The following is a 16,471-nucleotide window of genomic DNA, read 5'->3' on the forward strand; positions in this document are numbered from 1 at the left end:
TACATCCCCTTGTCCAAAGCTTCTATTCAGTGAAAGGCTAATGAGGCAGTATTTTACAAGCCACAGAAAAAAATCCAGAGAAATTTGGAGGACACAAAGGCTTAGCCTTGCCTCTGGTACTTAGTACCCTACGATGCTATTCACAAAAATCAGTCTAACTACTTCTAAACATAAACAAATTTGAACTAAATCACATCAGAAAATCAGAATTAAGGTCAGATTCATACCAAAATATAAACACGTAGCCAGGTTTTGCAATCACTCAATAACTTTTTGTATTGTAATGTAAGTTTCTCTACATTTATTCTCTGAGATTCATATAAGTAGTTACTGAAAATGTTTGACCTAGCCCAAAAAGAAGTTTTGAGATAGCTCAGCAGGTGAGAAGAACTGAACAGCTATTAATTTAGAATGCTTGCTGAGGAAAAAAGATGAGGTAATATTCAAACATAAGGTATAACAAATGAGAAAGCTATTAGAAACATGCATAATTTATATTTTAATGTGCTTTGTAATATTTCATTATCACCAATACACACAGAGCTAATGTGTGGCTCTAAATTAGTTTGCACCTATTTTTCAAGAACTGAAAGAAATGCAATATAAGGAAAGGCACCAAAGGCCTTTTGACTTTCCTTCAACTATGGAAAAACTACCTGAAAGCTGAAAAATCTAGACTTTCTCTTCAATTTAAATTAGCATGGGTGTTAGGCTTCTAGTAAAACAACCACAGTGCTCTTATTTTTAAGAGCTTCTTATTTTTCTGACCAAATCCTTCAAACATTCAAAGTAATTTAAAAAATGCAGTATTCATTTTGAAAAAACTTTGAATACTCTTCACTCAGTGATGTAAAGCACATTTCAAAGGAACACACATTAAAATGAAAGCTGATTTTTGGTTCTTTTTTTGCCATTTTTCAGGAAAAAGAAAGAAAATACTAAATTTTCACAGTTCTTAAAAAAGAGTTCTCTGTAAAAAATCCACCATATTTTTCTGGAGAGTAACTTACGAGAAGTGTTTTAATTTTTTTGAACAAGAAAACTGAAGATTTTACATAATTATATATACTACTACCAGTTCTTTGAAATCTTTTCCTGTAAAAACAACACCCATAAATAAGTAAGACTGCTGATATATGTACATGAGGATTACCACCGACACTAAACAACATAGGAATGGTAAATCTCTGACTATAAACTTTACAGACACTTACCTTTACTCAGTACCTCTGCATTTTGTTGCAACAAGGGACTGGTTTCCTATACAGCGAGAAAACAAAACAGGGAAAAGTAATGATGGTGATTATAATCTTGCATTATTTTGTCAGAGAAAATACCTGATTTTGGGGCAGTCCTTCCAGAAACAGAGAAACAAGCTGGCAAGTTATCATCATGGGTTTGGGCTGGGTTTTAAATGAAAAATAAAAGTAGCATATTTCATCATAATACCTACATACATATCAGCAACATACTAAAAGTTTAATGTTTTTCTTTTTTTTACATGTCCTCTGCAATGTGAGATAAAATCTGTTTCATATACCACTTCACTGTTAAAACAATGTTCTTTGATATTACTGGTTTTTGACAATAATTTTTTTCTAAGAACTAATATTCATATTCTACAACTAATTCCGTTTTTTTCTGTTTCCATTATTGAAAAATATATAGAGGACTCCTTTTCCAACAAGAATTTCTTGCTGTGCAAGTAACAGTGCACAACTGTCATTAGCAACATATCCTTGATTACAATAGCATCTTTTGTTTTCTATCACTGTTTAAATAAAAAGTAGCCTCTTTTTTTAATGCTTTTGGCAAGCAACTTTATCCTGGTCAATGCTAGCTCCAAGCTAGAATTGCTGAACTAACATGAATGTAATATAGCTGATGACACTGGAAGCTCAAATGAAGTTAGCCAGCCTTTCAGAAAGTTCACTCATTAAATTTACAAATACAGGTCCTAGTCTTTGAGAAATTAAAATCTTTGATTTAAAAATGTGTGCCTGATCATCCTTCCTTCAGACTGCCCTCTTGTCTGCAATATGACATACACTGAGAGAGTTACTTCTACCACTTTTTCTTCTTTTCTTTTGTGAGGTTGGGCAGGAGAAAGAGATTGCACAGTTTCCAGTTTACTTCCTATTTCAACATGATACTATTGATGGTGTAAGACAACATGATGGCTTAGCTCGACTAGCTTTGCTTCTGAAAAGACAAATATTAAAGCCTAAAAAAGCTATTACAAACAAACTTGCAAGCTTCCTTTCATCCCAGGTCTCCCTTTACCTAGATTTGTCACCCTTCTCCCCACCCAAACTCCTCATTTATACCCTCATATATCTTCACATGTGTTAAAGGTGGTGATGCTGAAGCTGGTAGCACTGACCTGGCCAGCAGCTGGACATACATAGTGATTTTCTGTTCTGCATTTCAAAGAAAAGCTGTGGGAGCTGTGCTGAGTTAGAGCTTTTATACTTCTTCAGTACAATCAATAAATATATTTTGAGGGGCAGACAGACATAATTCAGACAGTCTGAGTTAGACTGGATGGCAGGTCACAACAGTACCTCAATCTTGCACAAGGTGATTTTGCTGGAAATCCAGGTCTGCCTCAACCCTCCTATTACAGACTACCCTGCATACACTATATGAAGGGATCTGCAAGTGCTTCCTTAGAGGAAAACCTTAGGGCTTCCTACTTTAATTTCTAGCTCCAGTAAAAGTCTTCCTGCAGCATTTTGAAGAATCTCTATGGGCCCAGGACATGGGAACAGGCTCAGGAATCTCACCTCTGGCAAAATTTTAGGTGTTTGATATTCTCTGAATTAACAAAGGAAAGAGCTGAGAAAATAAACACAGATTTAAGAGTCTCTATCCTAAAGCGGGAAGTGGCAAATAAATTATTACGCATAATTTAACTGTAATATTGTTTATTATGGAAATTTGGAAGCCCCATTTTTGCATAGCCCAAATCTGAAATTCCATTCCAAGTCTGTTATGGGCTTTTGGTTTGGTTTTTTTTTTCTTTTTTTTTTAAGGTTCATGAGTCAAAGCTGGGGACAGATCAAAAATTAAGAGCAATTAAGAGAAAAATTAAGACACTGCTTTACTAAACCCTTACTCTTGGGTAAGGGTTTAGTAATAGAAATATATTGCATTTTACAGTTATTTTTAAGATTAATTTATTGTTTTTCTATGAGCTGAAAAGGACACATCTTGCAAATATCCATGTACTTCAGCTCCTGTTTGCAGAATTCTGTACACACAACTGCTCAGAACAAGTCAAGATGTGATCAGTTATCATGTCTGATTGACAGTCATGTCTCAGCATATGAGTCTGAAAAATCACATGGATTATCTCTTCTCTTTAAACTGTGACTTCAGAAGTACACATGAACAGAGTTGCCATATTTCTCCATGTGAGCCTACAACTTTCAATATTCCAATGTTGCCAAATTTCTTGGGGGAGTCACAGGACTTAGCAAACAGATACATGCAAGTTGTACAATTTATCAAGTTTCTTCTCAGAAATCCGGGGCACATGCAAAGTATAAAAGGTATGAGATCCACTGTATAAGCCTTGGAGACTGCACCATCTGTACAACAAGTCTAGCACTTTCTGCCCAATATACTGCTCATGGACAGTACACATGATCCACGCTTCTAGTATGGACATGAGGTAGCTTAATATAGAGCTACTTTGTCAGTACTAACAGTTGGCAGCAGGAAAGCCTGGAAAGATACAGAAAATCCTCAAAAATGGCATCAACAGAATTTCCAGTAAAGAAGGAGAATGTGTCCTGGAAAATCTGGATGCTTAGTAACTTCACGCAGTCTGAGCTGTGAAGCCAGTCTAACAGCCACAGCTGAGTAGAGACTCCCATAGGCTCATTTACTCCGTTTTTGGAGCACAAACAGAACACAGTCAAAGCTGTCTGCTTTTGCAATGGTACAGGATGTGTTCATCTACCTAATCTTCACTGACTTGGAGACAACTGAAGTTGTCTCAAGAAAGAGAGACAACTTCAGAAAGAGAGACAACTTTCAAGAAAGTTCTCATTCTTTTATATTCTTGCCTCATGTACAGTGCCTAAGATATTGGCACAGAAATAGAAAATAAAGGCCTTTTTCCTCCTTAATGAACACTCATTGCCTGAAAAGTCAGTTTTGCTGCCACAGTATCATATAAGGAAATAAATTAGAAAAGACTTAGATCCAGCTATGAACATGGAATGAGGCACAGTTAGATTCTGGGAGAAGTACTTCCTTCAGTGAATGGCAAATCTGAATGAAAATTCCATAGATAACTTAAAAATGCAATTTATCATCTCTTATGTTTCATAATCATTAATGCATAATTGTAAAAATGGTAGTTCATAAATTTTTTTACATTCAAAAATTCCTTCATATTTTTTCAACTTCCTAAATTAATTATATTTTAATTTTATTCAAATCTGCCAAATTATAGGTTTTAAAATTTATCTTATATTTTTATAAAAACAGTAGCCTTTTCTATTATAGAAACGATGCATGGCAAAACTTAGCACACCAGTTTCTCTGTGAAAAACAGAAGTCTTCTTAAAAAAATAAGCTCTCTGAATAAAACTGGATGAAGGAGTAAAGTTTCAGGTACTCTATTTTAAGATAAAAAAATCCATTTCAATTCCTTCAAAATAACAAAGATGACCAAAATATTTCCTAAGATCTAAACCTGTATTTAATTTCAAGGTTTGATGCTGACCTGAGAGTTATATCATCAAAGAGTTTTGCATCTGCAGTCATATGGACAGTCTTTGTTCCTCAGTCACGGTGTTCACTAAATGGAATATCAGTTCTCATTTTAGCTGTGATGTAAGAATAGGTAACAGAGGTGGGTTTTGAAAAAAGGAAATGTTGCAAGAGAACAAATATCTGCAAAGCTGAGATATAGAAATAGTTTAAAAATACTGGATTACCAATGTGGCACCTCTTTTATTCAGTCTCTAATGTTGAAGCTGCCCAATATGTATGTGCAAGTAGATAACTGTGGGCCCATCAAAGTGTCTCTATACTACAAATGTCTAAATTCCTCTTCTCAAATCCCTCTTCTAATGCATGTGCCTCATATGTCATGTGTAATTTTTCCCTGAAAAAAATAAGCATGGAATTTCCATTTTATGCAGGGTGAAGTAATATTCAAAATGATAAAATTTGTAAGGAAAATAGATTTGTTTAATTTCCTACCTAGCTCTCCGGGTGACTCAATACCAATTCATAGCACTTATGAAATACAACACAGGAAGGATTGGAGAGAAAAGAAGAAAAAGTTTGTTGTGACACAACAGTCAGTAACGTTTACGGGGAACATGAAAAGAGCACACAACAGAGCATGCAAATTAAATGAAATGGTATCAGTTGCACACAAGAAGATAATGGACTGACTGAATTAAAAAACATGAAGGTAACATGAACATTAAAAGACAAGTTTTTTGTATTGTGTCACCGGGAGAGAGTGGAGACTCTTAACACTTTTGTGCTAGAAATTAGCATTACCAGAGAGCTTGACACTGAAGAAGCCACAAAGAGAAATATGAGTGATCTGCCTAAGATGTATGAACACAGCAATCAGGTCAGTCTATTAAAATATCTAGTAGCCATTGCACATACTGATGGTAGACAAATTCTGATTTTCTTGCCTTGCATTTCTTCAAAAAGAACACAGAGAGCTTTATTCTCAATGGAATTAGAGATAACTTCTATTAAAAAATTCATCCCAATGAAAAATATTCAAGCAGGCTTCTGAATGGCAGATCTACAAGGAGACATCAATCTGCTCCAGGATAATCTTTTTCTTGGAAGCGTTTGACAAAATTACTGTGTCAGAAATCTGCAAGACTGTGCAATTTATATATGATGACTGTTTTGGTTTTTTCCTGGCCACAAAATACTTTCACATGTATTTCAAAGCATGCTATGCTTATAAATCACTTAACTTCCTATTGAACAAGAATAAAAGAGAGCCTCTTCACATAAGAATTTGGCTCTATGTTATGGAGTTTTTAAACAAAAAATTAACAAAATGCATTTTCTTAAGAACAGTGACTCAAGATCAATTCAACTTCCAAAATTAGATTTTGTAAAATATTTTTCCCTAATGCAAATCCAAATGTTTCCAGGACTGTAAAATCAGTGAATGGGAAAGTCAGAGCATAAAAAAAAGCAACTTTGAAAAATTCAGTAATGAAGCATTTCTATTTTTATCATGAATACTTTGAGTACATGAGGGATAATGGCATGTCTTTCAACTTCATATTTTTCAAAGAAGGTATATCCAGCTCCTAGAATTTTATCTTTCATGCATCACTCGTCTCTGTTTCTGTGACAACAGACCTTAGGAGCAGTGAATCAGATATTCAGTAGTGTTACTTCATGCAGTTTACATTAGAGCAAATTGAAATATGCCAATTTAAACTTGTCGAGCATCTGGAATAGCAGCTGACTGAATTTCAGTCAGCTTAAAGCATAGAACTGCTTTATCCCAAAGATTTGCCAAATCTGTATCAAAGGTTTTAAAGCAGATGTCTCCTGACTAGTAATCACACAGTTTAAAATGGAGAAAAGGTTATTCACATTCAGTGTATTGCAATACAAAATTCTAAAAATTAGCAATAATAAAGTGAATTTGGGATATCAAAGTTTCTCTTACAGTGTTTGCTTTCTTAATCACTAATTGACTTGTTTTTAAAACATATATATTATTATATCAAGTTTAAAAACTACAGAAAGCAAACTCTTCCTTCATGAATTTGCCACAGGTATCCACATAATTTTGTTGATGGAAATATTTAATATGTGTAAAAAAGAAGATTGTCCTCCCTAACCCTACCCCTAATCTTCCTTTGGTCAAAAACCATTTTCTTTTCTAATCTGTAAAAATGAAGTTCTCCTTGCATACTTTAGCTATTAACAGGCATAGCATTTTTCAACTGAGGTTTAAATTGAGGCAAAAGTAAAGTTCATGTACAAGTCAATTAGCTGTTCATAACTTCTTACATTTCATGTCTGAATCAGATTTCCCTCTGCCTACATCACATCCATGTCTTCTTCCAACCACTTCAGTTTTATCAGTGACTCTCTCATGTATTTTCATACCCGCCCTTGTCTCTCCTTGACTGCATGTCCTACTGTGATAGATCAGCCTTCTAAGTCACTCTTGGACTAGTGGAAAAAAACTAAGGGATGTTTCACACTCCTTTGATGCTTCCAGCACATAAACCTCTTTTAATTTGCAACTAGCCAAATCTGTATTTGTACACCTAGAGACTGAAGTAATGAAAACAATAATTATTATATGCTATAAGATGCTACTTTGGTTTAGGGTGTGAAGCTTGTATTTCTAATTGTCTGTTTTGTTTATGCTGGATATAAAGTTTTGCACTTTTAAGATTGGTTCACAGAGTGAAGGGGGGGGAAGAAGAAGCATGTAGTTTGTAGAAAATGCACTTGTTGGTTTGCATTCTTTCTTTTGGTGTGTGTTTGCCTCACAGACAGTGAGAAAGAACTTTCTTTTGCTTTTAGTTTTTTTGCTAGCTAAAGCAGAGATGGATTTTAGACTGTAGGGTGTTGGGTTTTTTGGAACTCTTCAAACTTGTTTTGGACTGAAAATTTAGAAAAAATATTGGAAGCTCACACTGTGTCCCACTGAGGCCTGGGACGCAGCATGTTCCAGAGCAGGAAAGACTGATAAGAGACTGAGCAAGCTGAGTTTCAGCCAACAAAAAGGACTTTCTGAATTTTCTATCTCTTCAGAACAGCAAGAGGTTCCATTGTTCAATATCACTAATTTTTTCATATTTGTGAATACTTTGTTTGTTAAATAAACAGGTATTCTCACTTCTCTCCAAGAAAATCTTTCCCAAACCGGTGGGGAGGATGGGTCACTTGAATTTGTTTTCTAGAGGTACCTCATTTCAGAGATTTTCTCCCAAATTTGTCCTAAACCAAGACATACTTACAGCTGCTTTTTACCCTGCTGCTTTTTGTAATGATTTTTATACAATGCCATTATTGAAAATACTTTTAAAGGTAAAGTACTACTGAAGTACTAATTAGGCTACTGTTTATAAAATGCACACAAAATACTGGAGAGCTAAATACATCACAGAATCACAGGTCATAGATATATTCTATTGTAAAGCAGTCTTCTTCACTGCAGAATTGACTTATTTTAAAATCATTAAATCCACTAATGCAAACCACACATGTACACTATCTAAACACAAAAGAGAAATGCTATCAAATGGTCTTCTGAGTAGTGTTTGCTGCAGTCAGCATGAAATTGAAGGGATGCTGGCACTGCCACATTGAGTTTCTTTGTATGTATTGAGCAAATGAAATAACTTCAGTGGAGCTCTGCTTGTTCCTTTTTAAGTGAGTATTTAAATATTTATTTCTCTATGTTGCCAACTATTTCCCTATATGAAATATTTTTTCATGAAATATATTGCTCAGAAAGCCTTTGAAAGTATCATTTTTTCTATGTTAAGCATGCAAGATTTAAATATTAGAAGGAACATTTTGTTAAAGATTTATCTAAAAGCAGACTATAGTAGCATATACACATTCCATTTAAAAACAGAAACAACAACAACAACAAAAGTATTACAAAAATCAGTAATTACAACTTTCCAAAGTCATCCTGGTAATCTTTCATTAAACTTAGGTAAGATTAATCTTATCTATCTTGGAAAATTACAGTGGAGACTTCTATGTAGTAACTAGCATTGACTTGGGTGGTTTGAGCCAACTTGTAGTCAGTGCTGCATCCAGGGAACCTGTTTGCAGGAATGTCATCCCCTCACAGAGTTGCACAGGAAGTCTGAGGGTCCAAATCATAGCTGAGGATTCCTTTAGAATGCAGAACTTCTGAAACCTAAGAGCAGGCCAACAGAGCAGTGAAGCCTTACCTCTTTTTCCAGATCTACCCAGAACTCCTTCCATTCAGTCCTAAATGAGGATGCCATTTAAAGGCATGTGTTAATAAAGTTTACATTTTTCTAGTCACATGCCTAGGTACATCTTGCTCTGCAGTCGAAATAATCTATTCATAATATAAGTAACATTTATTTAAAATACTGCAAACTATCTTTTTAAGATATTCCCATCAAAAGGATTTTAAAGAGCAAAATCAAGACAGTGTTATCAATAGAACTTTTATAATGTGAGGGAAAATCATAAAAAAGAAAGTTGAAAAAAAGGTACTAAGAAAGATTTCCCACCCAATACACATCCATATAACTACGAAGTGGAAAGGGTAGGGAAGTTTGTTAAATATGAAAGGAAAAAGCTTTCTGAAATGTCTTTGAAAACATATATTTCAGTATTAAATAGTTCCTATTTTATATTTCACTTTCCTTTGTAATATAAAACTAGGTCAAGTTTAAAAAATAGAAATACTGTTACCTGAGAGTAATCTTCTGCATTTGAGTGTCTCCCATTTTGATTCATATCCCCATTACTGTCACTTTCATTTTCATCAGTTTCAGTAACAGAAGCGAGATGGGATATAGAATGAAATCCTTTTTTGAGGGTAGACTGTGGAAAGTGGCTAAATAATAAAAGAGAATGCAAACACTTTAATTGATACATTTTCTTTCAAATGACAGTCTTCATAACTATTCTTAACAGAATTTTATGTCAAAATACTTTGTGTTTTCTTTATTTTGAAAGATTCCTTGGGCAGCACAGAATCTATATCTTCATATATTTCTTGTCATTACTGGCTTGGCACTAACACAAACCTATGATAGAAAGACCTCTTAACTAACCCTCAAAAAGGCCAGCTGAAAACTAGATGATAATGTCAGAAGTGAATAAATTACTATGGCCCCTAGACAAGAAAAAAATACTACTTTAAAGGAGGTAAGGCAAAAAAATATAATGTTTTGTGTTTTTTCCCTCAAAATGGGTCTTCATAGATACCAGACCCCTAAAACACAAGATAACCAAGGAAACCTGTGCAGACCTATTCTGGTACTAGCAAAAGAAAGCTCTGTTGCTGACTTCACTGAAGGCAGGATTAAAAACTGAAGGAAATAGAAGTAACTCTTTGCTTGTTAAGTGAAGAGCAAGAACAAAATAATTTTGCATACATGCTAATTAGACTTAAGTGTGTAACTGTGCTATTACAGCAATAAAGAACAAATTAAAATCCAAGCATGTGTCATCTAGCTCCCTTTCTAAGGACTGAGATAATGAAAGATCAAGATCTTTTGCAGCAACAGTCAAATTATCTTGCCTTTTAGTTTTAAAAATAATTTATTAGTGGAAAAGGAAGATATTAAAAACTTTTAATCCCAATAGTGTATCTAAGTCCCTTATCTTATTTACACAGCTATTTTATTTGAATGCAATATTAATACCTGCTATATATTTTTGGCTGCTACCTGTAAATTAAATCACAAAGATTAAAGTAGCCAATTATCATGGAAACTTAGCATATGAAATAAACTACCATTCCCCAAATGGGGTAAGTTGACCATGAAGCAATCTATCAAATATGAAAAAAATATAAAATCTGATAAGTGCAAATACTTCAACATCTTCATTATCAAATCTCTCATTACTTTGATAGCCTGTTAATTGCTTAGAGCATTATAATATATTTCTACTCCTACTGTTTGAAAACAAATAGTAATTTAAGTACTTTTAACTAACAAAATGCAGCTCTACCAGCAAATCAATTACATTTCCAGACTACTCCAAGGAGTCATGTTATCCATGGACAAATGCTGCTGTTCAAAATAAAGACAAAAACCTAACTGGTTTATTATCAGTCCATCCAATTATGATGGTCAAAATGTAGAACCTTCCACATATGTAAATTAGTCAGTTTATTTAGAGATGTACTCAACAAAAGGTGTACCCTAGGAAAATACACAGATCTCCAACAATTTGCAACCCATTGTTGAACTCAAGTCTCAAGGAAAGACATATTTTCCAAAATGACATAAACCTTTCAGTGTACACTGGGTACACCAAAATACATTCAATTCTTCGTGACAGAAGCTCAATCAGAATAAAAGAGACAGGATTAATAATTCTATTAATGAATGTTTACATCATAAGCTGAAGCCTGACAGAACCGCATTATGTGATGTGTCCTAGGGAAAAAACACAGCTCTGATACATTTAATTGTAATCTTTCTTTTCTTGTCAGGGAGCAAGTATTATGCTGAGCATGGAATACTGACTAGAAGTCATGTATACAATAATTTCTGAAAGTTCTCTAAGACACCCTATATAAAGACTTTGGTTTTCATGGGTTTATAGGACTTCCAAACAATCTTTAACACAAGGCATTTATACAAAGCCGTGTTTTCACCATGAGCTTCTTCACTGCACTCTCGGTCCTGTTGTAACAATCATGAACAGAGAACAGCCTCTTTTATTCATAATCAGTAAGTGTTCCATATCAAACTTGTGATGCCCATGAAAATACTGACTGGCTAGTCAATTATTTCCTTGTTGTATGTTAGAATTAAAAAAGACCAGTAGTTTGAGGAAAAATTATAAATACTTCAAAGAATATTCTTATTTCTGGCAGAAGTAATCTAGCAAAAATTTTACATCTTTGGGCCCACTGGGTAGAGAATCTGGCAACGTGTCTTTACCTGGCAGCCCTCCCTGTCCTCCAATGTCAGAAGCCCTGAAAAGTGTACATCTGCCTAGGGGACTGTCTGTCCTGGGTGTGACAAGTGGGGACCCTTGTGTGCATGTCCACTGCCTGGCAAACTTTCTCTGCAGTGCAGACATGAGCAGATTTGAGGGAGAAGAGCTAAGCTCAGAGACTCGCATCTCCAACAGGAGGTGTGTGCTGCACTCCCAGAACAGGAGGTGTTTGTAATCCATAAGGACTGGAGGGTGAACATAATTGTGTATGTATGCATCTGTGTGCCTGCTTAGAACTTCTTGGGATTAGCTAGGAAGGTGTTAGGAAGTTTTTCTGTGTTTTATTTGCATTTTGTAAGCCAGTATACAAACTTAGCTGCTGTATTGCCAATATTGATCCTAAATGTACAGTTCACTGATAGCTCCTTAATTACATGACACCAAAACATCCACAGAGTGTTTTGTCCTGATGTGCTTCAGACATGATCTGAGCAGTTTTTCCCTGTGACACAAGTACAGATAAGCCATTGCACTTTCACACTGCACTTTCACAATGCTAATGCTGAAACTACATTATATACTTACATGTCTGTTGGTATTTTGATAATATCCAATTTGTATTTAAAGAATAGGCTAGCTATCTCAACATATTTTTCAGGTTTCTCTACCACAGGCTCTGGGAAAAAAAAGCAAGTTATTAAATATTTACATTCATAAAAGTATTTAATACTATTAATGTTGAGAAATAATTTGCAGTGGGGACTCATCAGCCCTAAATAATTTCCCAAGTATCATCCCATGCACTTGAATGGAACAGAAAATACAGGGGTGGTTCTAGGTGACACATAATGAAAAAATACATGCATTACACTCTGTTCCTCAGCCTGCAAAGTATTAAATTATGCCTAACTTTTATGCAAGGTTGTCCAGGGTAGCTCAAAACAACTATGGCAGCACTTTTTGCCTTTGCCAATTTCTTCTATTTCTTAACCCAGTATACTTTGCTAGCCTGCCTGCAACATTTTCATGCTCAAGATATCTCATATCATGCATCTAGCTCCATTATGCAGTACAGACAACCCTAGAAAAAAATTACTCTAAAACCATGAGTTGATGCAGCAGGACTAGTCACATACTTTAAATTTTTAAAGGTGTTCAAAAGCTTTCATGGCTCTGCATCAGAGAGCTTCTGTGTTATTTTGATAATATCCCCTCTTCATTTGCTCCACTACAGTGCTTTTTTCAACATAAATTACCACACTTCTCAAAGCATGTAGGAAATATGGCTAAGAGGAAGTAATATAAAATTGAGTTCAATTGAAATTAAGCTAACAGATGATAATGATGGTCCTGAAATAAATAAAATCTAATTACAAATTTAATTTGGAGGTTTTAGTAGACAAACCTTGGGGTTCAGATGTCACAACAACTTGCTTTTTCAGACGGAAAAGCTTCCAAGGGGGAGGTGGTAGTGGTTCTGGAGGTGCTACCAGAGGACAGGACCTAGTTCTAGTGATCAGGACAGGATGGCTGTGTATATGGGAAAGCCCATATTGCCTCATCTTCTCTGAAGAATCAGCCTACAAAACATGGAAGGACAACCTGACTGGGTCAGATCTTCTTTCTCCTTATATCTGTCTAACAAACAGGAACAGAATGCACACAAAGGAATCTAACAGCTTGTATAACAAATAAAATTAATATAGTACACCTACCCAAAAACATGCTGATTAGAAATTGATATTCAGAATAAAAAGTATTCTTAGAAGTGTTTACATGTATTTTACTTTTTATAATAGATTCATCACTTCTTAAACTTATTTATATAACCCTTACATACAAGTGAAGAGAATGAATATGTAAGAAAGCAACAGGGACAATATTTTATTTTAAATAATAATCCTTAAAAACACTTTCTGGGAGAAAAAGTCCTTACTCCATGCTGAGTTTACAAAGTGGTAGAATTCTAAAATCAATTGGTCTTTTAGATAACTTGTAAAAACTCTGTAGTGTATTGTTTTGAACCAACACATCATTAAAGCTAGGCTTTTTATTTGATGGCTCATTTATAAAACACATTAAAGATACTTCAGTTTACCTGTATACCAGAGACCTTAGGAACAGACTTAAGAGCAATTTTAGATGTGGACATCGAGTAGTGCTCTTCCCACTAAAATAATAATGGTCTAGTACTTAACATCAAAACTGGAAGTTCTGTTATAAGATTTCTACATCCTTTTAATTTTAAAAGCACACTTTCTTTTACATGCTAAATAAATTACCAATAACTTATTTATTTAGCATACTCATCAGCAAGTCTCTGATTGTTTCTACTAATTTTAAAATGTTCCATTGGTTCTGTATTTATGAACTCTGTAGAGAAAAATGTTGTGGTTGTCAGTTAGTTGAAGAGTGAGGAATAATTTAAATTAAAAAAGCCAATTAAAACATCCAAGATTGAAAAGGACTTTGAAGATGACCAGTTAGGTGTCATAAAGGAGAATTTAACTGTTGAGTGCTCTATACACTTGTGTGATTCAATTACAGATGAGTAATTTCATTTTATTTGAGCAAACTAAGACAAATACAAGCAACAACAATACAAGGGAATCCATACTAGAAAGTAAAGCTAAAAGGGATACTGCAAAAATTCATGAGGGAAATTCTAGAACAACTGCTGTCAATGACAAAATTTTCTCCAAGTTTAGGGAAAAACTCTTATCCCAGTGAATTAATTTTCTAGACTTTTATTTCAATCAGCGTAGTTTTTCTCAGCTCTTGAATATAGTGGGGGTTTTAGCCATAAGAAATCCTCTACACTTCTATATTTAACTTCTGTCAACTTACATTTTTCTATCAAGTCTTTACTAGTTTAGACATATAGATTCATCTGTCTCATTCTAGTTGATCCACCATACCTCTTTTTCAGTAATCTCTACATCCCAACAGACTGTAGTCAAGTTTGAGACTCAGGGTGTTAGGTGGTAGGAAAGATACAAGCCCATGTCCCTGCTTCCACTTCACTTTTTGATGACTAGCATTACTTATTATTAGCAAAGAGACAATACAGACTGAAACCTTACATTAAAATAAATTAAAACAATATCACAGATAACAAGCTAATCTTCAAAATTGCCTACAATACACAGCACAATTTTTAAAAATAAAATAATGCAAGAATTAAGTGCACTAAAACATAACACCTGCAAAACATTTCTGGAAATTTCTTTACTTTATGAAGCTTACCAGTTTCCTGAGAAAGCAGCTTAAAATGTAATGATCTAATTATGATAGACATTTTTTTAATGTACAAAAAAACAGGAAACCTAATTAATAATCAACTCAAGAAAGCCTGCTCTGGCATTATAAAATGCTTTCTGAAGAGTGTGAGTGACTAAGTGGAAATTTAAGTGTTGTTTTTACCCCACCTGCACTAAGGGCTACACTCTTTTCGGCTACTTTTACTAGTTACAACACTAATGACAGAAACTGATATAAATATGCTGTATCTTATATAACAAGCAACATACTGGAAAATGTATATCAGGGAATCTTAACTGTAGTCTTCAAAAAAATAAAATTCATATTTCTCAATTAGTCCTTAAAATAATTAGACTTTCCATTTGGAAGTATCTCATCATGATACATTTTCTAGTCCACATCTAGTCTCTCCCATGAAACTTCAGCTTCTGGAATGCTGAGGAAAGTGGAGGAAAACTAAGTAGAATCAGCGGACTTTGGCAGGAAAATGCATGTTCAGAACACAGAAGTACCAAAATATAAATTTAACCGACAGTCATCATCTAGCTTCACTGGGCTTAATTGTATTCTTTTTGTTACAACATTGTTGCAACAAAATGAAACACTGAAAACAAATTAAGTAATGCTTTCTTGTCCTGAGAGCACAGACTCTTACCATTCGTGTTAATAAAAAAATGTCCTCTTCCAACAGATGCAGCGGGATGCAGCCAGCGTACGCCACCATTTCTGGCTCGGGTGGGGTGGGTGATTCTACGCAGAAAACATCAACATGCTTTAGAACAAGGCAAACAGTAAAAAATGTAGCTGTAGCTCACACTAAATTATTGTGCTTTCTCTGCCTTATTTTATTACTATTTTCTTTGTCTGACTGTTATTTTATTCAAAAGAAGAGCTCATTGTATGCACCTTGAATAGAAGCCATGGACGGAAAAGAACACCTCATTTAAATTATCAACAGCATTTGGATATTTTACTTATTTTTCATAAATTGGTGACATAAAATACAATTTAAAAATATGACAGGTCAGAGGTAGCTTTCAACATTTTTTTTTTGTTTTATTTCAAATTTTAAAAATGGTAGATACTAGCATAAATAAAACAATGTGCATAATCTGTGTAGATGAAGTAAAAACATTCTGATTGGTCAGTACTAGTTAAATGCTTCTCACCACCGAAAGCAAAATTTGATCTTGCCAACAAACGGATCCAAAGCCAGAGCTCTGGCCACTGCTGCCAAGGTATATGGAGACTGAGATAAGTAATTTGAAAAACATAGTGCCTGTATACAGGGGTAGCTGCTCTCACTTCTGTCAAACAGATGAAAAAATGGAGGTAATGATGGCTGCCTCAGAAAGTATGAGGCTCTTATCCCATATACCTTATAGAATTGTTTGCCTGTAATTCTGCTATAGGCAAGGAATAGAAACAGGGGCACATTCACTTGGTTAAACCCAGAAATCTGTTGCACTAGGCAACCATAAGATCATCTACTCTTATCTGTGAAAGAAGCCACTGCTAACTCCTGAATCATGAAGAGAAGACAAAGATATCTGACAGTCAGTTC

The 16,471-nt window shown here is 34.5% G+C and overlaps 1 protein-coding gene across 1 annotated transcript in view; it reads right to left on the reverse strand.

Moving 5' to 3' along the window:
• The window catches only part of ADGB (androglobin), a 90,013-nt gene that overhangs the window by 47,953 nt on the left and 25,589 nt on the right, over positions 1-16,471 (reverse strand). The window contains exons 9-13 of the mRNA XM_050971881.1: positions 15,563-15,657; positions 13,052-13,226; positions 12,232-12,322; positions 9,439-9,583; positions 1,215-1,260 (exon numbers count right to left, since the gene is read on the reverse strand). Of these exons, the coding sequence (XP_050827838.1) occupies positions 1,215-1,260; positions 9,439-9,583; positions 12,232-12,322; positions 13,052-13,226; positions 15,563-15,657 (552 nt within the window). The remainder of the gene's footprint in view (positions 1-1,214; positions 1,261-9,438; positions 9,584-12,231; positions 12,323-13,051; positions 13,227-15,562; positions 15,658-16,471) is intronic.

Source organism: Serinus canaria, chromosome 3 (assembly GCF_022539315.1).
Source record: "Serinus canaria isolate serCan28SL12 chromosome 3, serCan2020, whole genome shotgun sequence".
Taxonomy (NCBI): Eukaryota; Metazoa; Chordata; class Aves; order Passeriformes; family Fringillidae; genus Serinus; species Serinus canaria.